Source organism: Leguminivora glycinivorella, chromosome 10 (assembly GCF_023078275.1).
Source record: "Leguminivora glycinivorella isolate SPB_JAAS2020 chromosome 10, LegGlyc_1.1, whole genome shotgun sequence".
Taxonomy (NCBI): Eukaryota; Metazoa; Arthropoda; class Insecta; order Lepidoptera; family Tortricidae; genus Leguminivora; species Leguminivora glycinivorella.
The window spans coordinates 1441034-1466414 of NC_062980.1; the positions used below are offsets into that span (position 1 = coordinate 1441034).

At 34.3% G+C, this 25381-nt stretch overlaps 1 protein-coding gene across 1 annotated transcript in view; it reads left to right on the top strand.

Moving 5' to 3' along the window:
* LOC125230070 (protein real-time) overlaps positions 1-25381 on the top strand; it is a 127101-nt gene that overhangs the window by 45925 nt on the left and 55795 nt on the right. Inside the window, exons 2-3 of the mRNA XM_048135073.1 lie at positions 4638-4787; positions 5202-5333. Coding sequence (XP_047991030.1) covers positions 4638-4787; positions 5202-5333 — 282 coding nt within the window. The remainder of the gene's footprint in view (positions 1-4637; positions 4788-5201; positions 5334-25381) is intronic.

Here is a 25381-nt window from a genome sequence, read left to right on the forward strand (position 1 = left end):
TAATGGATTTACTTTCCACTTAATGGTGTTTGTTAAAATATTCAAGGTCAATAATTACACCCAATAAACTGAAACATTGTGTAGAATTTCAATTTCTTGGTAACTTCAGAAACACTCCATCTGAGAATCGTACAAATGGAGTGCGTAGGTTAGGTTTCCATCGTATTTTTTCGGAAACGTTCGTATTTGTCGTGTCGTGTTATTTCGATCAACGTTAGTACTCCTTCTACTGAGACTGAATGAAATGGCATGACTCGTGAATTTTTCAAAATACAAAAGAAAAACATTTCATTACCATTCAATACAATAACGTCCACCTATCATACCGTTTGAGGTTTACCTTGAAGAGGATTTTCCTTATGTCGCTTCCCCTGTCACTTCCTCCACAAAGTTGGATATGTCGCAGTTGTCTGCTATTATCTGAATCGATAGGCCCGTATGTTCGCTTCCTGACTTGTCACAGTAGCTGGTGGCAGTTCTTTGACTTGAGTGTAATAGTGTCATGTCATCTTCAAAGTAAGCTATATCGTTGTGATTTGCCTTGAAAAGGATTTTCCTTATGTTTCTTCCTCCCCGAAGTTGGATATGTCGAAGTTATTTGCCATTAAATATGTAAATTGATCTTTTGTCTTGGCAGTAGGTGGTGACAGTATTTTATTTTGACTCGAGTGTATCATCATCATCTTCTAATTAAGTCCCCGTTGTGATTTCGTTGAAGAGGGTTTTCCATATGTCTCTTGTCCATGAAGTTGAATAAGTCACAGACTCACAGTTGCCTCCCATTTTCTAAATCGATCGAACCATAATATTGTTCGCTTCCTGACTTGCCACAGTAGGTGGTGACAGTATCTTGTCTTATGTGTAACTGCATCATCTTTATATGTCCTTACGTTGTCTATTTGAGAGAGTGACTTCGCACATTATGTCTCCCAGGTGTCGGAATCCAGTCTAATCTAATCTATATCGGGTCCAGTCCAACTTCTTAAACCTAATTCCGATTTTAACTTCTGATTAGCAGAAACGTCTGCAATCGATGCCGTTAGGCTTAGAATAAATTTAAAAGTGGAAAATGTTTGCCTTGGGTGATCCAGTGGCCGTGAGTTCAAGTCTCACCCAAGGCAGACATTTTCCACTTTTAAATTTATTCTAATTCCGATGTTCCTGTAGTCAAACATTTAACTGGATTTTACATAAAGGGCTCATCCATAAATTACGTCACACGTTAAGGGGGAGGGAGGGGGTCGAGGAAGTGTGACAAGGGGGTGGGAGGGGTCCTAAATTTCGTAAGTCACATTTCAAAATCTATCATAATCTACCAATTGTTTTGTCGACCAATTTAGAATGTGGAATCTTGAGGTTTCAAGGTACGTAGGTTAAATAAATTGTCACTTACACACCAACACGTGGAAAATATTAACTGCAAAACATCAAACAATTTAGTTTTTTTCTTTTTTTTTTAACATTTAAGATTCAAAATCATCATTCAAATGTTTATTATACCAGCCACAGCCAGCTCAGGTTTAAATTTCTTTGAAATGACTTTGCACTCTTGTAGATAAAATGAAACTTTGTCATTCGTTTTTGAAGTATCAAGAGAACCTTTGCCTGTTGGAGTGGTGAAGAATAATATAAGTACATAAATGGAAACATGACTGATTTCTATCAGCTGTTTCCATTCAATAATGTCTACGTGTAATTTGCAAAATATGTGACGTCACACTAGGGAGGGGGAAGTCTAACAAATGTGACCAGCTGTGACAAGGAGGGGGGGAGGGGTCAAAAATCATGATTTTTAGTGTGACGTAATTTATGGATGATCCCAAAGCCCTGTATAAAATTTTGAAATCTGCTAATGTCACAACTGAATTACTTATTCCCTTTCGCAAAATTAATGCTAATTTTGAGTAAAAATACTGACATTATAAATAATTCGTGTTGTCAGCATGTAAGACTGTAAGTGTACGATCGATGGCTTGCAACGTTTCATTATAAGAATGCATAAGCCATCAATTGCAGTTGCACAATTACGCAGCCGGGCTGCGCCTGTGAACAAAACGAAGTGTCGTGTTGCAGGTGCATTCTCAATGTCACGCGCCATGATTGAGACTTAAAGGATTTATATATTTTGCATTTATGAACCGATCGCATGCAATTTGTTAAACTTGATAGGCGATATTGAATCTCTGACTACTAATAGCGAGTATATACGGTTAAGTTTAAAAATATGGGTGTAGGTAAGGTACAAAAAAAAAAAAACCTACAAAGTCCAAAAATTGGACGGAATTGACGAAGCTATGGGACATATTTTTGAGGAACTTTGTACAATACATACATATTTATACAGTTGACTGTACAACGACTCGTAGTACTACGTCTATACGAGTCTACACCTACAGCTTATACTAACACTAAGTAATGCATTTAGAACTTTCTGTTTATATCTTCAGAATAGGTACTTATTATGCAGGAAATAAGAATTGTGGGCCTTTTTTCTAATGGCTAAGTCAGTTCTTCCCAGTTCATTTATTTGCAGTAAAGAGGCCCTCTCATGTGTAAAAGGGACATTGCTTTAAAAGTGTAGTTTCTATCATACACTGGAGCGGTATATGTATCTAGAATTAGTGATAACAAGGAAAGTCACCATAACAAAACTATATTTACTTCCGCCGTAGAACCAGCCCAAACAGTAAAGACCAAAATGTCAAGCCTACATGTCTAGAAGGACCTTGCAACTTCGGCGTTGCGTTGAAACTGTTAATTACCTTATCAACTGTTAATTGCCAGCCATTAATGAAGTAGATAAGGGTTCCGGGACCACATGAGTATCTAAATTGCCTGTTAACTTCTCTTTGAGATTACACTTTCGAGTGTTGATTTATTTCGATCAAACATTACAATTCTCATGACCTTTGATAATTGTATGCACACCTTATTCCAAGCCAAATACACAGATTTTAGTCACGTATATAATTGTTGTTTCATAAATTATAATTTCTCTAAAACGTTGTTGGAAACAAATTTCCTATTTCATTTTTAACCGACTTCAAAAAAGGAGGAGGTTCTCAATTCGACTGAATGTTTTTTTTTTATTTTTTTTTTGTATGTATGTTACTCGATATCTCCGAGAATCGTGGACCGATTTTCAAAATTTTTTTTTTGATCGAACCGGTATAACCCCGAGATGGTCCCATTGGCACCAAGTCAGGGTCTGATGATGGAATCCTGGAGAAATCGAGGGAACTCTTCAAATGTTATAGGCACATGTAATGTTTTTAGTCTATTTTTCAAAGGTACACCAGTATTTACGTCTGATGGTAATAATTTTATGTGGCTGAGCTGATGATGGAAGGTCAACTCCTCAATGGTTAGGAGTTTAAGGATAATTCTTTCACTACTGTATATGTATTCGGACTGATACATATAATATCACTAGGAACCACTAAAAATCAACTGAGCTGATGATGGAAGGTCAACTCCTCAATGGTTAGGAGTTAAAGGATAATTCTTTCACTACTGTACATGTATTCGGACTGATACATATAATAACACTAGGAACCACTCAAAATCAACTGAGCTGATGATGGAAGGTCAACTCCTCAATGGTTAGGAGTTTAAGGATAATTCTTTCACTACTGTACATGTATTCGGACTGATACATATAATATCACTAGGAACCACTAAAAATCAACTGAGCTGATGATGGAAGGTCAACTCCTCAATGGTTAGGAGTTAAAGGATAATTCTTTCACTACTGTACATGTATTCGGACTGATACATATAATATCACTAGGAACCACTAAAAATCAACAAATAAATAAACTTTTTAACAAAAAATAAAACCGCCTTCAAAAATAAGCGCGTTACAAAACACGGAGAAACTAAAAAGCCAAAAATAATAAACCTTTCAATTCAGATTTCTTATCGTATTGCAATAAGCTAAACATCCAAATTATAAACAAATCAATTATTTTTGGAGTCGGTACCAGCCTGTGTATGGTTGGGTGGGGCAAACAGGCAATAGCAAGGCGACGAACAGGTCTGGTACCGACTACAAAAATAATTGATTTGTTTATAATTTGGATGTTTAGCTTATTGCAATACGATAAGAAATCTGAATTGAAAGGTTTATTATTTTTGGCTTTTTAGTTTCTCCGTGTTTTGTAACGCGCTTATTTTTGAAGGCGGTTTTCGTTGGCAGACTGGAGGAAATAGCGGCCTAACGAATGACCTTCCTTGTAAACCTAAATATACAGCCTGAGCCAACAAGCTACAAAGACTATTTAATTATATTGAAATGTGTAGGATAATATTTATTTACGCACAAACGGAACGTTGTAATTCCGAAAAATGACCCAAATCGACCTACATGACTATTGAACCTGTGCTGTGCGTGTGCGCACTAGATTTGACGTGATTTTGTTGTAAATGTAAACTCTAAAAGAGAACAACCGTAGTACGTAGTGAACCTTACATAAATAAATTTGAAAAAAAAGATACTTTTTTTGGCGGGCTTCAAATTTCAGAAGCTTCCCTTTGATCAGTTCTCACATTTCACTCACTGATTAGTAGGCTTATGCAATGGTTCCCAGGCTTATAAAGCGACCTAAAAACTAATTCCTTATTTTCTTTGTCCACAGGCATACGAGCGGCGGTTTCCAAACTGCCCGCAGATCCCTGTGGTCCTGGAATGCGTCATCACTGAAGACAGCTGGTCCGAAGACGACTCCCAGCGGGACACCGCACGACGATGCCAGCTGAACGTCGACGCACCATATCTGTTGAAGAAGGTACTTGTTATAGTCTATGTTGTAACCGACTTACGACCGGTGGTGTCCGACCTGCCCACAGATCGAGACTATCTGACCGTTATCGTACTGTCTAATATGCGATATGCTACTCTAGGCTAGCTCATAGACACATGTATTATAATGATAAATATCGCGTTATCCACGTCCTACAATATTAACACTTACACAAGAGCCAGACACATTATTACGCTGTTACGTCGACAAGATACCGACTATCATATCATATACAAACAAACAAAACAAAAGCTTACCTGTGTCCGATGTTTCACAAGGATTTACAAAAATCCAAAACATATTTGTTTTAAATTAAGCTTTTTTTAAAAATATTATTGTAGATCTATTTATTTATTTATCTTCCAGAGTTTATTTGTAATGCTATTTATCTGTCCATAGATGGTCGGCGTCGACTACATCTACTTCATCCAGAAGAACCACCTGGACCTGAAGGCGCGAGTGCTGGAGATCGAGGCCACCAACGAGTCCTTCGCCAACAGGGTCGAGGTGCTGGAGAAATGCCGATATTACGTGAGTATTCACTACTTACTTACATACTGAAGATAGGATAGGAAGGCTTGGCGCGAGCTCGTGAGGGCCCTACCCCTGCGGTGCCCTGGACTACAACGTCTACAACACACACACACTTACTGCCAAAGTATTGTGACATCAGAGACCACCTTTGCTTGCTTTTTTATCGAAAGCTGTATCTGTTCAATCGACGGCGTCAAATTCGCAGAATTCTTTTACTTATGTCACTGCTGTGATATGTGGGAAGTTCAGACGGTCTTTGGCCATTTGGTACTCCACTGAACGACCCTTTAGTATTTAGTAAATTAAAGTGTAATTGAAACAACAGAATTCGGACGAAATGGGCGTAGCTTGGACGTTGGGAAGAATGCCGGTCACTTCTGGATAAGATTAGGTAGCCGGGACTAGTGGTATTCTTTAATAGCTCAACAGTGGGCGATACATGGTTACTATAATATGATATTTTAATGAATACGGCACCTGAGAATGTAGTCGCGTGTCCAAATACTTCGAAATGAGGTGATGATGCCGATATATCCCAGTTTGATTAGAGTTTATACCTGGTTCTCCAGCTATCATTCATTCAACATAAGTTATTCATCGAGAACAAATTACATTTCCCCAAACACGCGTTTTCAAGATGGTAGCCGTCAGGTAGGTATTGCCACGGAAGGGTATTGCAAACATTTGGCACGCAGCAACGCCTGCGAACAGGGAATTTCGCAAGGAGCCGGCTGGAAATGGCTTTGCGACACTGACGTTGAAATGTTAATATATGGCAGTTCACATTTTATAGCTTCGAGGTTGCAATCGCCTAGTTGGGATTAATAAGCTTTTAATTTGTAAATAATATGTCTCCAAACATGGTAATGGCAGTAAGTAACAGTATGTTTCCAAATATGGCAATGATGGCAGTAAGTACTTAACAGTATTTTTTTAGAAATTATATAAGGACTCTATGCTGTATCAATATTACTTATGTAGCTTGCTACTCTTGCTAGTGTAACATCTTGAGGACACCACATCACAGGCATTAGGCTAATTTCATAACATAAATTTACGTGAACTTCAAATGGTATTAATTCTAAAATTTCTGGAATCTCGTATCTCCTAATGGGCTTTTCATTACGAACGTTTCTCTTCTCTGTATTGCGTTGCGATAAAAAACAAATCCTAAAATCCCACGATTTATCTTAACGCTTAAGCGTAGGTTTTTTAGGATTCCTGTAAATCTCTTTTCCAGGGTTTTGCACGATAACGATTCTTGCTGACATAAGCTAGATAGCCTTGCCATTAAGGACATTTTTCCTGGAGAATCTGTTACAACGTTGGTGTAAAAAGATATCGATCATTGTTTAAATAGACCTTCATCCTATCACCCATCATCCCATTGCGAAATTTTAGGCAAGTGGGGGGGTTAGCAAAATACAAAAAGTAGCCTTTATCACTCCATCCCTTCAACTATCTCCACTTAAAATAACACGTCAATTCGTCGCTCCGTTTTGCCGTGAAAGACGGACAAACAACACACTTTCCCAGTTACAATATTTTTAATATTTGTAAGGATTCAGTAAGTAAATCAGTACACACTACATAGGTTTTTTTCAAGAGCACGGTCTGACATTGGCGGTCGCTTTCCACATTGCATCACGATCCGACAACAAACGTAACTGGAAGTGCAGTAACGCATCCTGTGACTTCATAGGTTTCCAATGTGCATCGCGTTTTAACCAGCTAGCTAGCGGACTCGAAGAAGGCATAAGGTTTGCGATACCGTACCGGTCTGGCCTAGCGCGTAGTGACCCTGCCTGCTACGCCGCGGTCCCGGGTTCGAATCCCGGTAAGGGCATTTATTTGTAATGTGATGAGCACAGATATTTGTTCCTGAGTCATGGATGTTTTCTATTTATATAAGTATTTGTAAATAATATTGCTATACTTGTCAATAGTTGTCATGCTTTCTAAATTTATTTTTCTCACTGCACCCACATTCGCGAATTTCTGTTTGGCCCTATGGTTGACTGGTAGAGAATGCCTTAAGGCATTAAGTCCGCCATTTGTACTTTTTTTTCAATTGTGCAATAAAGTTTAAATAAATAAATGAATAAATAAATATATCGTTGTCTGAGTACCTGCAACACAAGCCTTCTTGAGCTTACCGTGGGACTCGGTCAATCTGTGTAAGAATGTCCTATAATATTTATTTATTTACTGCAAGAGAGACGGCCTATCGGCGAAGGGCATCCATTAAAACACTTCAAATGGGATTATTAAACAAAGCTGACAACACCCAATGACCTTGAGGCTAGCGTACTTTGTCTATTTGTATGGGAGTAAGTGAAAGCGCGATGTCACTAAAAGAGGGGGGGTTAGGTACGAAAAGTACGGAAAAATATTAAAATAAAATAGAAAGATGCATTATTTGTGGAATATGTTTCATTAGTGTTTTAGGTATGTATATTTCTGTTATTGGAATTTTAATTAAAGACAACTAAGTGAACGATTGAACGACATAGAACCGTTTAATGACGAACTCGAGACCAATCTTTGCAATTTTTTTCTATCAAGCCGATTTCATTAAATCGTGTATCGAGTAAAGTAAAGTAAAGTTTATTCATTGTTAACTGTGTACATAAGATGGTATGATATACAGGAAATACAGTATCAACAGTTGCCCATTTCGAGCGTACAATATTCTTAAAAAACTACTGACTATATTAGCTTACTGGAGTTTCGAGTTCGGCTATGTTCCTTATAATATAATGAATAATAACATATAATTTACTTGCCTTACTAAAACTAATAGTTTGTCTTAAAAACCTGTTTTTTATTCCATGGGAGTTAAATTATAATCAACTAACTCTCAATCGCTGCTTCTATTCGAATGCCCCCTCAAGTGTTCGTTCTCCTTGACATTTATCTATTATTCTAAACAGATCGGGGACTACTGCCAGTCACCGAACATCAAATGCTGTAAAAGGTTTAATTTCTTATATGAAACATCTTACAATACACATGCCTGTAGCTTGCCCAACTGGCATGCCAGCCGCGCACAAAATTACTGGCAAATTACCTGACGTGAAAGTTGTGCAGGGTACAGCCAATACACTCACAAAAGTCACAAACGGATCACGCACTCTGACGTCTTTAAATATACAAGACTTTAAGATTCACGGGAAAAAAATACGCAGAAAATGTATTTTTAGATTTCTTTAAATCGTTTTATTAATATACAAATCCGATAAATTCAAAACTTCTATCCGTACTAAAAATAAATCTTAAATTGAAAACCCACGCAAAATCAAATCCAAGTGTAGTCGTATCAAGATGAGGGGTAGCCAAGAAAAATCGCCTTTTAATATCAGAAGGATAAATAAAACAAATACTATTCGGACATTCTTACACAGATTGACTGAGTCCCACGTTAAGCTCAAGATTGCTTGTGTGTGATAAATAAAAAAACTTTATTTGTTCCACACATACTTAAAACAGCAATGACAAAACATTTGGCGATAAGAAAAAATTAACTTAAAATAAATATGTGGGCCCCTTTCGGTAAAAATCTTCCGAGAGGCTTTTTTCAATATCTGCTATTGCTATAATGACAATATTCTTGGAGAAAACTGAGACTACATTTGTATGGAAGAGCAGAAATTCCCGTTCCTCTTAAGAGCGAGTCCAGCTATTTTTAGCTCCCTAATACCCACGTAACGGGGTGTTAACCACTTTAAAAATGAATTGTGTATGATTTACGCTAAAGTGCCTGATTTACGAGCACTCCAGAAATAAAAGTCTATTTTCAACGAAAATAAAGGATAAAAGGATTCAGCTCGCTGGAATGCGTGGGAGTACTGAAATAAAATACAGTGAAAACAGATCTATAAAAGATTTTCTGTACAATTTCGAACCCTATTTGTTACACTTACAATGTGACTTATTGGACATAAAAAATAATGTGTTTCTTTCTTGCCTTCAGAGGTTGGACACAACTGCCGTGTCTTATTTCCGTTTTTGTGGTGTACTTCAACACATTCTCACTTGGTCGGATTTCAAAAGCCATATTGACAAGCGAGGAAATTAGTTTTCGCCTGGGTATTTTTATGCTATCTACCCCATGGTAGTGGGAAAAGTAAAATTGACGACAACGCAACATGACATGGTAAAAATATGAACTTTCGTGGGATCATACATAATACATACATTTACGCCTTATACCATACACTCTTGGCAATTAAAGGGTTGATAGAAAACAAAAGCAGTCGTGGGAAATACGTTTTTAAATCAAAGTTTTTGTTGTATTCATTTTATCCATTGAGTGATGGCTTGTGGGTTTAAATATCAAATGTATCAACCACTAATTAAGCTTATACAAATGGCCAGATTACTTTTGGTCCCGGGTTTTGGCTCTAACCGCGAACATGGAAAATCGAATGCAGCATTTTATGTCGCATAATACTCATGTTGCTGACTGTAATTTTGCCAGAAATGTACATTAGGTTAGAACCCCATCCAGACAAAATACTCACACGACACAGAAATCGTATATGTCACAGAGTCGGTTTAGGTGCGACGACGAGCGAAGCGAGGAGGAGCGTGTTAGGTTGACAGTGTTATGTTATTAATATAGATTAGGTTAGAATCCCTATCCAGACAAAATACTCACACGACACAGAAATCTTATATGTCACAGAGTCGGTTTAGGTGCGACGACGAGCGAAGCGAGGAGGAGCGTGTTAGGTTGACAGTGAGTAAACCAGAAAACCCGTTTTATTGTAAAAAATAAATAAAACATAAGTGACATTATTCTGCGCATCAACATTATGCCAATGTATTATTCTGCCTACGACAATTGTGCGAAATGACAGAATGCCAAGTCAATAGAACGCGAGTCGCGACACAATTTTCGACAAAACAATTAATCGATTATACGACTATTATACAATTCACCATTATGCCATTGTATTACTCTGCTTTAAATAATTCTGCAAAATGACAATATGCCAAGAAATTAATGCAAAAAGTCATTCTGCGAAAAGAGGATTCTGCCAAGCGTTGTTATGCGAAGGTAAAATATGACAAAAAAATATATGCAAGATAATGGTAATCCCTTTCTCATTTGTTGCGTGCGGTAAAAAAGGATTTTAACAGAATTTGGATATCAAGCCGGCCAGCACCTGATATTTTTGCCAAAAAATTTAGATTTGATGTGTTTGCCTGACGACGGAACACTTTTAATTTATTATCATTGAACTCTTTTATATCTTATCTATTTCCACTCTTCCAACAATTATCACCTACTTGACAGAAAGACAGAGTGACTCTAAATAAACAGAGTCCCATATTTCCGCTTTCCATGTCAGGGTGTGTACTTAACACAGCAAAAGGGAGTGTACAGGTTTCTAATGGGGTGGCAACGCGCATGTGACACTGTTTGAGTTGCAGGCGTCCATAGGTTACGGTGACCGCTTTACATCAGGCGGGCCGTATACTTGTTTGCCACCGACGTAGTATAAAAAAGGGCCGCCTAGATTTATTGCGCGGCTGATAGCAATGGTAGTCTCCAATGATGCGATGTTTGTTTACTCACAAATATTGACGGTTAGAGTACGCGTCTGTCTGTACAAACAGCTCTACTATTCGTAAATTGTATAGCGAAGGAAGAAGTTCAATTCAAGAAAGGAATACTAAGAAGAATAGGGATGACGATTATATAAAAAAAAGATGGTATTCTGTTTAGTTTAGTTTGTTTAGTTCAGTTTAGATCGTCTAAAAATACTGAAGACATATTTTTTGCTTTATCTAATTAATGAAAAAATACAAAGATATAGGGCATCAATTTATTTATTTATTTATGTTTGTACAAATGTACCCTTGACTTTCATAAGAGCATTATGTTAATGCCTAAATTGAAGAATAAAGAATTTCATTTCATTTCATTTCAAAGTTCCGGAGTGGGGCTTGTGACGTCACTTTTAGGTAAAAATTGTACCTAGGCGTGACGTCACACAAAACTTCAAGGCACTATACCGTCGTCATTTTTCGTTTACGAGAAAAAAGAAAAAAATATGTGTCTACAATTTTTTTAATGATCTAACTATTTTGTTGTATTTGTGATGTGTATTTATGATCTAATAAAGCAAAGGAATATATAAGGAAAGGAATATAGCAGGCAAAGGAATCTTAATTCACAGTTTTTAGGGTTCCGTAGTCAATAGGGTGGATCAAAAAAACACTTTTTTGGAATTAGCAAACCTAATAGTTAACAATCTTTGAACCTTAGTCTATGAAGCCTTTGTGCAAAATTTCAGCTTTTTTAATCAACATCTTCAGCCCCCGCATTAGGTTTGAAATTTTGAAAATCTCATACAAACCTGAAAATTCAACTTTCAGATAAAAAAAAACTTTCGGCAGTATTATGTTCAGTATACATTATTGATACATATTATTACAAGAAACTACCAAAAGTTGCGAAAATAGCGTTAAAAATCGCAAATTTTCGGTATTTTAGCGGCTATTTCGGCAAATGTACTAAAATTAGGCGAACTTTGGCGATTTTTGATGCTATTTTCGCAACTTTTGGTAGTTTCTTATATTGATATGTATCAATAACATATACTTAACATAATACAGCCGAATTTTTTTTTAAATCTGAAAGTTGAATTTTCAGGTTTGTATGAGATTTTCAAAATTTCAAACCTAATGCGGGGGCTGAAGATGTTGATTAAAAAAGCTGAAATTTTGTACAAAGGCTTCATAGACTAAGGTTCAAAGATTGATAACTATTAGGTTTGCTAATTCCAAAAAAGTGTTTTTTTGATCCACCCTAGTAGTCAACTAGGAACCCTTATAGTTTCGCCATGTCTGTCTGTCCGTCCGTCCGTCCGTCCGTCCGTCCGTCCGTCCGTCCGTCCGTCCGCGGATAATCTCAGTAACCGTTAGCACTAGAAAGCTGAAATTTGGTACCAATATGTATATCAATCACGCCAACAAAGTGCAAAAATAAAAAGTTTTAACGTTAATAATTTAATGCATAATAAGCAATTTGGCTTCACACGGGGTCGCTCGACAACCGATGCTGGTGTTGAGCTAATTAAGCATATTTTCGATGCCTGGGAGGAGTCACAAGATGCTTTAGGTATCTTTTGTGATTTATCTAAGGCCTTCGACTGTGTTTGTCATGAAACATTGATCAGGAAACTACATTATTATGGAGTCAGAGGATCAGCACTAGATTTACTCAAGTCCTACTTAAATGGTAGAATACAAAGGGTAGATGTCAATGGACAGAGATCAACTGGGTCATTGGTCTCTATGGGTGTACCACAGGGATCAATATTGGGGCCTTTCCTGTTCCTTATCTACATAAATGACTTGCCATTCCTTGTAAAGACCCACCATGATATAGTACTGTTTGCAGACGACACCTCACTTATTTTCAAACTCAAACGACAGCAACAAGCTCACAGTGATGTAAACAATGCTATCTCTAAAGTAGTGAACTGGTTCAATGCTAATAATTTATTATTAAATGAAAAAAAGACTAAATGTATTAAGTTTGTCACTAATAGTAACGTAAGGAATGAGCAAACAAGTGTCGTTGTGAAGGATGAGGAATTAGAACTGGTAGATAGTACAGTTTTTCTTGGTATAACTTTAGATTCTAAACTTCAGTGGGGTCCCCATATTGTTAACCTCTCGAATAGACTTAGTTCTGCAGCTTTTGCAGTGAGCAAGATCCGTCAGTTAACAGACGTGAAAACAGCTCGATTAGTTTATTTTAGTTACTTTCACAGCATTATGTCATATGGTATTTTACTTTGGGGCAGTGCTTCAGAGATAAATACCATATTTATTCTGCAGAAGAGGGCTATTCGAGCAATATATAAAATGAACCATAGAGACTCACTTAGAGATAAATTTAAGGACATTAATATAATGACAGTGCATTGTCAATATATTTATGAGAATATTATGTATGTACATAAAAACATTTGTAATTTTAAGAAAAACTGTGATGTACATAATATAAATACTAGAAATAAACATAAACTCGCGGTGCCCTTCACACGGCTCTGTAAAATTAAAAAATCATTCATGGGTAATTGTGTTCGATTTTATAATAAACTTCCGAATCATATTACTGACTTGTCAATTAATAAATTTAAGAATCATGTAAAGCGTGTACTCATTTCCAAAGCTATAAATATACAACACAAGACTACATGAATGATAAAACAACGTGGGATTAATTGTTATTCGAAATGGTTTCTTATTTTTACGTTTATTATTATTATTATTGTTGATGAAATTAATATTGTATTTTTTTGGACATTGGATTTTTCCTAGAAATATTCTAGACATGTATTTTTATATATACATATACCTAATTATATATTTTTTGTTTAACGATTATTTTTATATGAAATTGTATATTATAGACTCAATATTATTATGAACAATAATTTACAACAATAAATTGCTCTGATAATTAGGTTAGATTAAGATCATAATATATATGTAATGAACTATTCATAAGAGCTTGTAACTAGGCCTACATGAATAAAGATATTTTGAATTGAATTGAATTGAAAAAGTGGAAAACAATGTTTCGTTAGGGCACCCCCCCTACATGTAAAGTGGGGGCTGATATTTTTTTTCATTCCAACCCCAACGTGTGATATATCGTTGGATAGGTATTAAAAAATTAATAAGGGTTTACTAATATCGTTTTTTGATAATATTAATAGTTTCGGAAATAATCGCTCCTAAAGGAAAAAAAAGTGCGTCCCCCCCCTCTAACTTTTGAACCATATGTTTAAAAAATATGAAAAAAATCACAAAAGTAGAACTTTATGAATACTTTCTAGGAAAATTGTTTTGAACTTGATAGGTTCAGTAGTTTTTGAGAAAAATACGGAAAACTACGGAACCCTACACTGAGCGTGGCCCGACACGCTCTTGGCCGGTTTTTTTTTTGTATGTATGTTACTCGATATCTCCAAGAGTCTATTAAAAATTCTTTGTTGGATACCATTCTAGTTAAGAAACGTAGTTTTATTAATGTTAACTATTAGTTAAATGATCAGACAAATCAACAATCTGTCAGTACGTTATGGATTGGTTCTCTTCTCTTGCCCGCTAAAAGCCGGCACGTCAGCATGTCAAACAATCTCAAACAAACATGATCTTGATATAGACGATAAAAACATTTCGCTAATGACATATCTTTTGCGTATAGCAAAAACATTATCGTGTACGTAGAAGTAGTAGGATACCCCCGTTACCAGCCCGGGTCTGGGGCCTGCTCCCAGGACCCCACCACCGCCCATCCATGGTCTTGCTAAACCTAAAAAAAAAAAAAAAAAAAAAAAAAAAAAAAAAAAAAAAAAAAAAAAAAAAAACTAATAGCCCCCCATTTAGATTCATTGCGCTGGGTCTCGACGCTCTCAGAAGCCTCCTTCTAGTATTTACAGAATACGTTCTTTACACAATACACCTTGTGCACGACGGTCACAAAAGGATTACCGACCCTTTCTATTGTTCGATCTGGACTCGGCGCTAGACCATTGTTACCCTACCCAGCTACCTGGCAGTGTCATGCACACCTTTTCCTTGTGTCTCATACTGATAGGTATTTTATAATTAATTTTTAGTATAACTTTGTGATCATATGGATTGCGATTCTAACCTAACCTAACCTAATTAAAATACCTAACTTTTCCATTCGTAACCTAACCAAATTTAATTAAAACCTACTCTTAGTTAACCTAAGTAGTCTAGACTTACCTTTATGAAACCTAACTGAGTTTCACCTACTTTTATTTTTATTTCTATAAATGTAGGTATTTATGAAATGTATTATAATTACGTTTTAACTTAAGAACTTCTGAGTTACATTTAAGTTTATCCAAATACCTAAACTTAACGATCCTATCTAGCGTATCTTTCTTTTTCTCGAATATTTATGATATCTTATACCTATTTCTATCATACATCTCTTTGTTGTATTACCAAATTTGTACATATGATTAATAAGTCAATTTTTGATTACGTCTTAATAAAAGTTAATTTCCCATCTTATCAAACTTTTTTTTTTACATATATTTCAATGTTTTGTATCTGAATAAACCTCGGTAATTTTGTGAAGTTGCGTTTTTGCTTAATTGCTTTATTTATTGTACCTTCTTTGAATAATTTACTTACCTATGTCTATTATTATTTTTTATGACTTGTGTATTGTTTAAGAGAATGCATACTTTCAATAAACTTGTTAAGACGTGAGAAACTGAGAACCGGTTAAAACATGTTTAAGGCTAATTCTATGTGAATAAAAATGTCTTTTGTGCATTTTTAAAGATAATATATATTTATTGTTTCCGTTTATTTGAATAATTCGGGTTTTAGGTAAAGAGATCCTTCGACGAACATGTCAAGGCATGATACTTTGTATTCATATTTAACAAAGCATTAACTGGTGTAAACATGTTTTAGACTAACGCACCGGTAATTCTTGTGACTTGAATTTTTTATTGTAACAACTTAGTTGCTTTATTATAGATGTTTATTGTATTGTAAAATGACAAAAAGTTTATTGTTTGCGTTCAGGTATAAGATGAACTGGTTGAAACAAGATTTATGGTACGTTCCCCTGCTCTCTACCATATTACGAGTATAAAAGCCAAAGAGAGTCGAGGCTGAATAAGTATTCCTGTAGAGGCAGCCTTCTGTACCAGAGCTCCTTGTATCTAGTGTGGTATATAGAGAAGTGGAGTGTGCGTTTAAAAGTGAAGTGTTTATAGACAGATCCAACAATGGACGTGAGTATGTTTTTCTTTTTAAATTACTGTAACCCATATTGCCTTTTTATAATATTGTTTCGTCTAGTGTTCTTTGTATTTAATTAATAGAATTGTTAATAGTGTTTAAAATATTGTCTTTCATTGTTTCAGTTCTCTGAAAATACTTTCAAGAACTATTACTACCCGGAAAATCAGGGTGATTCAACCGATGAGGAAGGTACAGCTGGTTTCAAAGTTAAGCAAGCCCTCGCAAAGAAACGTCCTGGAAATAATATTGACAGCTTCTTTGAACGACCTAAAAAGCAGTGTAAAACCTTGAAACGGTCTTCGAATGTAAGCAAAAGTTCGCCAGAAGGCGTGGCTAATTTATCATCTGGACAAGATGATGGGGCGTATTCATCTCACTTAATTAAAATAGAGATATATGATATGCAAACAATCAAAAACATCCCACCCACGGAACACTGGAAGCACGCGGACGTCAGACTGAAGTATTTTGCGTTGGAAGACGACTTGGAATTACAAAATACGCGAAATATTGTATATAATATTACAAAACAATTAGCTTCTAAGGACACATGTGTAAAATATTTTATAGATAATAAGAAACAGTGATAAATATAATTTTTAACGATAGCAGTAGGATAGTGTTAAAGTGTTTCACATTTCTTATCTTTCCTTTTTATGATTTAAGTAAATTTCCTTGTAAGATATTCTTTTGCATTGTTTCACATTCCAAACAAAATAAATAAGAAATAAAATGGTGTCAAATGTCTGTAGTTTTATAAAGGTAACTATGTGAGAATTAAAAATAAAAATCATTATTACCAGTACACGTATTTTTATTTATTTCACAAAAAAGGTCTTAAACATATTTCGTAATACTAGATCATTACATAAAGAATTATCAGAAAACAAGTTAAGCATATGTTTCATAGATTTTCCATGAAACTTAAAATACAAATAAACTAAACAATATTCACCACAAACAGAAGTGAAATGGTTTTGAAGTGATTTATTATTGTAAAACCACCGTCTCGTATTTCTATCTAGAAATGACTTATGATAACCGGAAGGTTTCCTGCCAAAGGAGTCAAAATATTCACCTACACCATTTACATCAATGTGTATAGCAACCCAATGGGAACCCGGTTTTGAATCAGGGTCCAAATTACTGACAATAAAGGTAGGTAGATTAACCCGAATAGGTATTTTGTTGGCAGCAAAAACATTTGAATTAAACAATGGGTTTAGTTTCCTCATACAAAATTGAATTTCTTTAGTATCCATAGTTAAGTAACATATACAAATTATTGATGATCATGCAAACAATGATGAATTCCAAATAAAATAAATTAAAGAGAACGGGGTATTTATATGTTTCTTAACTATTGTAATCTACAGATACATCACGATTTTTATTTATTTCAATTATATTATCAAATTCTGCATACACAATACAGTTAATGGTACTAGTTAGAGCGGAATCAAAACGTACTTCTATCCGAACGCTACCATGTCTAACAAGATTCCAGTGTGAAGTTGAATTAGCAGATAAATCAGGAGTTAAATCAAAACACAATAAACAATAACCTTGACCAAAATCTGTTCTGCTTATTCCATTACCCTCGTTATGGAAATGAATACCAGTTCCAGAAAATAGAGTGTGATATGCTGCTGCTATTGTACCAGAACTAAATGAAGGTTGTAATGTTTTAGAAGGAACTTCATGACCATCTACGAACAAACTAAATGAATTCATATTATAATGTTGAAAATTAAACGGATTTAATGCTAAATTACCATTAAAACCTGAATTTGATACAAATCCAATAATACATCTTTTAGGAATTTGTCCGAGAAATATATTATCTAATGTTTTACCCTGAACCCCCGTTGGTATTGTGAGAACCTTAACTTCTGCCCTCGTAATGGGGTACTTCGCAGTTGTTGTGGCTAATACTTTTTGATGGGCTAACAAAACACTAGGATTGATTCTCGTTCTCCTTACAATGAGGCTGGCATCCATTATTTGTACTTTGAATTTTTTATCTTGGTGGCAAATAAGATTGAATGATTCTTTTGAGCGAACTAACTTAATACGTAGTTCTACACCATTTATTAAGAATTTCTCTTGATTAAATATATCACCATGTAAATGACCAATCATTTCTACTTCCTTACTCTCCTTGATAAATTCCAGCCTTTTGTTAAACCCTTTGTTGTTAACGTCAACAGTATCCATATAGCCCGGCGTATCTTCATACCACAATCCACAAGTAAGATGAGTTGTTTTGGCTGCTGGTCCGTAGTTGAGAAGATTTTCCATATAAGCACGGTAGGCATATGTATTGTTTGGTGGTGATATGAGTTTTTGATTTAAATATACATCAAGTTGATTAAAAAGAGAATGTAACCAGTTATTGGTGGGTCCAACTGCAGCATCTGCTTTTAATTTAGTACCATCTTGGTTCAACACTTTAGCAGTAATGTGTATCATTGTGTGTGATAGATCTATGTAGTCATCACCTGATCCAGGTACTTGAAATTCGATTGGACCGTCATCGCTTAAAGATGAAATTGGTTTATAATGAATCCACTGTCCGCTTTCAATGCTTGTTTGAGTTGATGGAAGGGCAAATATATCTAATTCAGATTTCGCACACTCACATGAATGATTATGTAAAAATGACATTATTTAGTTTGAAAATATATCGTTATTTATATCTTTTTTATTTTTTTTACTTCCTCTTCGTCGCGATGCTTTTAGAGCAATGAGCGGTTCCCTTCTTTTATTGGACATTTTATACCCAGATCCTGACATAAGGGAATCAATTTTTTCATCGGCCTTTCTTTTCAGGTTTGCACTTGCTTCCTTGAATCGTGATCGTATGGAACTGTCTATAGGGCGAGCATTTACCATATCAGATAAGAGTCCAACTCCTGCTCCTAAAGTTTCTTTTCCAATGGTTCTTAAACCACTAGATAATAAAGGGAGTACGGATCTAAATAGGCCTCCCAAAAAACTGCCTATACCATGTCCTCTTTGATATGGAACTCCCTTATAGACAATTCCTACACCAGAGCCGGCTTGGTGTGAATAATAATGTTCGTAAGGACAAGAGGTTGATGATCTGTTATACATCATTTTACACGTTGAAAGTGTAGTTTCACGCAAGAAGACCCAAATTGAAATGGTACTCTAACACCGGTTGTTGTTCTTATATCTATTTCAATTGTATCAAACTCTCTTCGTAAAACTGGTACATAGTGAGCAGGTGAGAAAATATGTGTTTTATAAGCTCCATAAATGAACTTAGTTGGATCTAAAGGTATTATTCTAAGTAACGATGTTATAACATCTCCAACTACTTGTGGATGAATGATATCTGTATAAACAAATATTTGAGATGGTAAACCTAAATATAAATTTGCTGGGTTTTTTCCCAATGTGATTTGTTTCAAATTTGTTCTTGGTTTAAAACCCATTTGAAGACTTAGTATTGGGGTTGTTATGATAGAAGTGATATCTTTATTTGATGTTGTTACTCCTATCATTTTTGTTAGTTCATCATAACGAAATTTTACATTATTTTTTAACTGAGGGTTTTCATTAAACGCTTGAAGAAAGTGATCTATATTATCGTAAGTAGTGGCTGGTATATGAGTTTTTATATCCACAATTTTTGAAGTCTTGTCAGCAGGCGAAAACACTTTTTTCTTTATATAAATTATGTTTTCATGCTCTTGTACATTATACATAGAACAAGGGTATTGAAATTCCACCAAACCAACTACCCATTCTCCATCCAATTTAATGGTCTTTGGTAATTTTGTTAAAAAATGTGCAGTCGTATTATCTGTGTAATAATCGGATGAACTATTACTTAACAAAGTTAAATAAAAGCTATTATCACTCATATTTTCTTTAAGCTTGATTCAGGTATCCAAGAATTAAATTTATTAGGATAACCTTGCCACTTCACTAGTATTTCCTTTCTGCCAGCAACTCGACGTGAACGTAATATTTTATCAATTTTATACTCGTTGGAGGGGAGGTAAGTTACTTTTTGTAATTCTTTTGAATAGAACGTCCCAATTATGCGTTCGCCTTCCAAATCCCTTAGTGTATAAACAATCCGAGGAGATCTTTTAATAATTGAATTAATTATAAATATTTCATCACTCCAATTACTTTCGTAACCTTTTTGAAATATATGTTTGTATTTAGTGATTCTAACATGATCTCCTACGTTTAGTTTTGCAGTTTCTAGTGAGATTTGTCTATCTGTATTGCGATCATATAAATTACACCAAACAGTCATAATATTATTAGAGTTAACATCAACTGGACACATTTTTATGCTTGAATGATAGCTGTGGTTGTAAGAATAAAGAAGATCTTGTAGAACATTTATGTAATTATATGTATTCTTATGAGTGAAGTAACGCCACATTTTCGTTTTAAGAGTTCTCTGGAACCTTTCTACTATACTTGCTTTAATATCAGGGTTATTAGTGGTATAATAATTAATATTTTTACTTTTGAAATAATCTCTTACCACCTTTGAAACGAATTCCGTACCTTTATCAGATTGGATATGACGAGGAACTGAGTTGGCTTCAGTAAATATGCTTTCAAAACAATGTTTAACTGTTGCTGAATCCTTCTTCTTCATGGCTCTTGCAAAAGCATATTTACTGAATACATCGATAACACAAAGAATATATTTGTAACCATCATTAAATTGACTATATGTACTCATGTCACTCAAATCAGCTTGCCAAAGTTCATTAAAGTTAGATAGAATGTATCTATTTCTAGTAAACCGCCTGTGAACAGGTTTATGTAGTGTATACGTGTCTTGAGATTGTAACCATTTTTTTACATCTTCTTTATTCATTTGACCTTTCATTTCCTTTGTTAAATTATTTAAACTGCTATAACCAGCGGGATGAGAGATATCATAGTAGATTCTGTTAATATCTAATAAGGAGTCCATCTTTCCCAATTTATAGTTTTTGCAGATGATTTTTGTACTCGTGTAGTAAGAGGAGTAGATGTGTTGTTTTCTTTATCTAACGAGGCTCGTGTTCTTATAGAAGTAGAGGGGGTAAAGGGCTCAATCAAAGGAGTGTCATTAATAAATGCTAAATTTGTAGGATTACCAATGCATGACTTAGGAACTTTGATATCTTTTAAAAGTAAAGCAAACACTTCCCACCCAATTGGTTTAGGACGTTTAAGACATCTAACCGTGTCGCTCACCAAATCGGTAATATTGCTATTTTGAATAGTCTGGTTGTTTATAACAACTTCACCAGTCTGCTTCCACCAAATTTTAGGTTTACTTAAAACAATGTAATCTAATAGCGTTCTAGCTTTTTTTTCATAAGATTTAGGTAATATCTCTATTATTTTTGATGGACTGATCGGCATTGATTCTTGATTTATTTCACCAGGTGTCGTGTTAAACAAAGATGGTGCAGCTATCTCAGTTACATCACCTTTCGCTGATTCCTTATATTCTGTCTCCTCCTTTTTGGGTATCTTTGAATTTATGATATCATTACTTTCTTTGTTGAATTGATCGAACCCCTCCATTACTATAGGTATCTTAAACGGTTTTCGATCTGTTTCAATAAAATGTAGAAACCGCTGCAATGCTTGAGAATAAAGCATCCATTTTTCACGATCGTTCATTTTACTTTTGAGAATTTTTTGCATTTCTTCATCTAGCCGAGATGAGGAATTTTCAGGAGGGTTCTCATTGCGTTTCAACTTTTCAATAAAGTCCGATTCAACTAATAACATTTTTTTCGTGTTTTCCATTTTGTTTATTTATGATAAAGAGTTAACTAAGGCACTTAGAACTGCTCCTAAAATAATAGGTAAAAAGGCACCTCCTTTTTGAATTATAACCGTTTTTCTTAATTTATGTTTACCTTTTGAAACTAATTTCCTTAATATGTCTTTGTACTTTTTTAACTTTGTTTTTTCCTTTTTTCTAAAGGAATTTTCCCATTCAGAACATTATAAATGCACTCGCATATAATGTTGATCTCTTCATCATCACAAGATTTAAGTAATGCAGTACGATATTTGGGTTTAAGCAAGTGCAATGCTTCTAATAAATGTTTATATGTGTTTACTCTTGCATGCATCATGTAGAACTGACTAAAATTTGTTGATTTTTATCATATTTAAATCCTTTTTTGGGTACATACACTGTGCAATGTCCATCAAATGGAAATATTTTTGTTTTAAAACGACATATGTCATTTGTATTTTGTTTCAGATCAATCATAAGGTAACCATGAGCATCCTTTGTAGCATCTTTGTAGGCTTCATCCACGAATTTTGAGTTTTCAGGACAAACTTGTCGTGACAGGTATCGTATTTGAGTTTTATCTCTAGGGTTCTTAAAAAATACAATGTAGCTTGTGTTCAGTGAAATATCACGTTGACCTCTTCCTTGATGAAATATGTTTTGTGTTATATAAAAAACACTTAAATTTCTATGATGACTTCCTTTAGTAAAAATATCAACAACTCGTCCATCTGATTCTCTCATTAAATCATCTATTATTAGAAGTTTAGGTTTTTTCCCATCGAAAATTGAAAAATCTGGTATTCCTTGACTATAATTTACATTTTCTAGATTATAAAGAGGTTGCATTTCATCATAACACCAAATAATTTCATCAAATTCTATGTTACATATCTCTTTAGTATTATTCAAAAAATTTGTAACAAATTGAGTTTTGCCACACCCACTGGGACCTGCGACAATGGTAGTGAAAGGATGATAAAAATGAATCATCTTTGAATGCTGTAATATGTTTAACAGTGTTGATATGAATGCGGATAGACATTAAATGGTGCTATTCAATAAACATATTACTATTTAAACTAAAGTAGAGTAAAAAAAAAAAAAAAAACCTGATAAAAAATATGTATATTTATTTTGATATTAACACTTTTCTTTATAATCTATTGTTACATTTTATATACCCAACCACCAATTTAAATTTAAACATAAAAAACAATAAATCTATGTTTACAATATTCTTATGCCAAAACACGAATCTTATACTATTAAACGAGCAATTCTTGTATATTTATTTATTTATTTATTTATTTATTTATTTATTTATTTATATATACCGACGATCTCGGAAACCGCTCTAACGATTTCGCTGAAATTTGTTTTGTGGGGGTTTTCGGGGGTGAAAAATCGATCTAGCGTAGCCTTAGATCCCGGAAAACGCGAATTTTCGAGTTTTCATGAGTTTTTCTTTCGCATTTGTAAACGTAAAATATGGTCCTTAATTTCGCCGCGCGCGCATCGATTCCGCTTAGCTCAGTCGCACGAGGTCGGTCTAATGTACGCAGATAGATCGTAGGTGTCAGGGTTTCGAATCCCGGTCAGAAATTAAGTTTTTGTTTTTTGTCTTTTTTTTTTGTTTTTGTATTTATAAGAGTTTTTTTTTTTATCTAAAGACGTGATATATTAAAATAGAACCGAGCGAAGCTCGGTCGCCCAGATATTAAATGTTAAATTAGACAATTAATTAAAATATAATTTACAATTAAATTTAAGTTAACTATTCAAATTTACATAAAAAATATATATTACAAACAATAATTCGAATTTGAATGTTCTGTCATTTACATGACAAAATTTAAATTATTTTTTTATTTTACAATGTCCCCACGCAAGGGTGTCACAAGTGTTTTCTAATAAGTAACGTTTTGTATCATCATGAGATAATGATATTTTATTAATTTTTTGAGTGAATATTACATGTTTTATAGATTTAAATCTTAGCATTTGAGCACGTTGCACATTTTTATTAAATAAACATGTTTTGAAATTATTTAGAGTAAATTTCTTTGTAACACATACATTGACTCCTTTAGCTTTTGATAAAACACCATATTTACCTTTTTTGTCATCATTCTCATCATACTTTTCAACATCTAAGGCATACATTTTAGATTTTAGACCAACGAACTCTTTTAAAATTCTACCATTATTTTCATCTTTGAAAAATCCTAATCGCTTTTTATTTATAAGTGGGAAATTATATTTATTGATAGGAGGATAGTCAGATGTATCAAAATAGAAATTAAGATCTTGTTTTATATCTGCATAAAAATTTTTAGTGAAAATTTGATAAATTAAACTATCTGTATCTGTATAAAGAAGTTTGAGTTTGTTAGGATATTTGATTTTCATGTAGTTGTAGTGAAAGTCATACATTAAAGTTTTTGATATATCTAATACACAAAACCCCAAATAAATCGGTTTATTATAAAAGACTTTAGTTTTTTTCAATTGAACAGCTACTAAATTCTCTGAGAATATGGATAGACTGTGGAACTCAGGTCTAGCTATCAAAGACTGAACCCCTTGCGATTTCCCTCGATTTTCCCAGTGATTTAATAATTTGACGTTTACACGTTTTGCAACATTTTCCATAGTCTTACCGAACACTGAATTGTTCATTAGTTTAAAAAAATCTTTTTCAAAATCAGATGATGCCAGCGATCTCATGTGGGTATTTAAATCTATGTAACTTTTTAACCACATAGACTGCTGAAATTTAAGAATGCGATGTATTTTACTTAATACCAAACCATTCTTCAAACACTGTTTTAGATTTCGATAATGAATTACATAATTAGTTTTTCTATTTAAATTAGGAATCAGTTTTTTTCTTTACAATTACCCAAACAAACGTTTTCAGGACAGAATGGTAAATCTGAATGTGAGTCATGAATTTCGTTAGGGTATTCGAGGTCAACTTCTAATATGAAACCATGATCAGCGTCATCGGCTATATTGAAGTCTGTATCTACATGAACCCATTCAAATTTACCTGTAGGGAGACATTGAGACATAGCCCATCCGTAAAGGTTGTTTGCATCAAAATACATAAGATAGGACGATGGTATGTTTGAATCAAAATCATCCATAAATTTATTATTAGCTTTCGCATATCTGTTACTACATTGCGATATGCCACCTCGAATATTTTTTGCAATGAATGATATTTTATCTATATCAGTTAGGAGTTCTAATTTTATTTTTGTAGTAAATAACATTGCATCCCAACTTAATCCTGGAGCAGTATAATAATGAGCGGGATCTAAACCATAGGTCTTAAGACAAAGGTTTCTAAAATTTTCAAATACGTCAGCCAGTAACAAAACATCTGTTTTTAGGTATAAATCGGAATAAT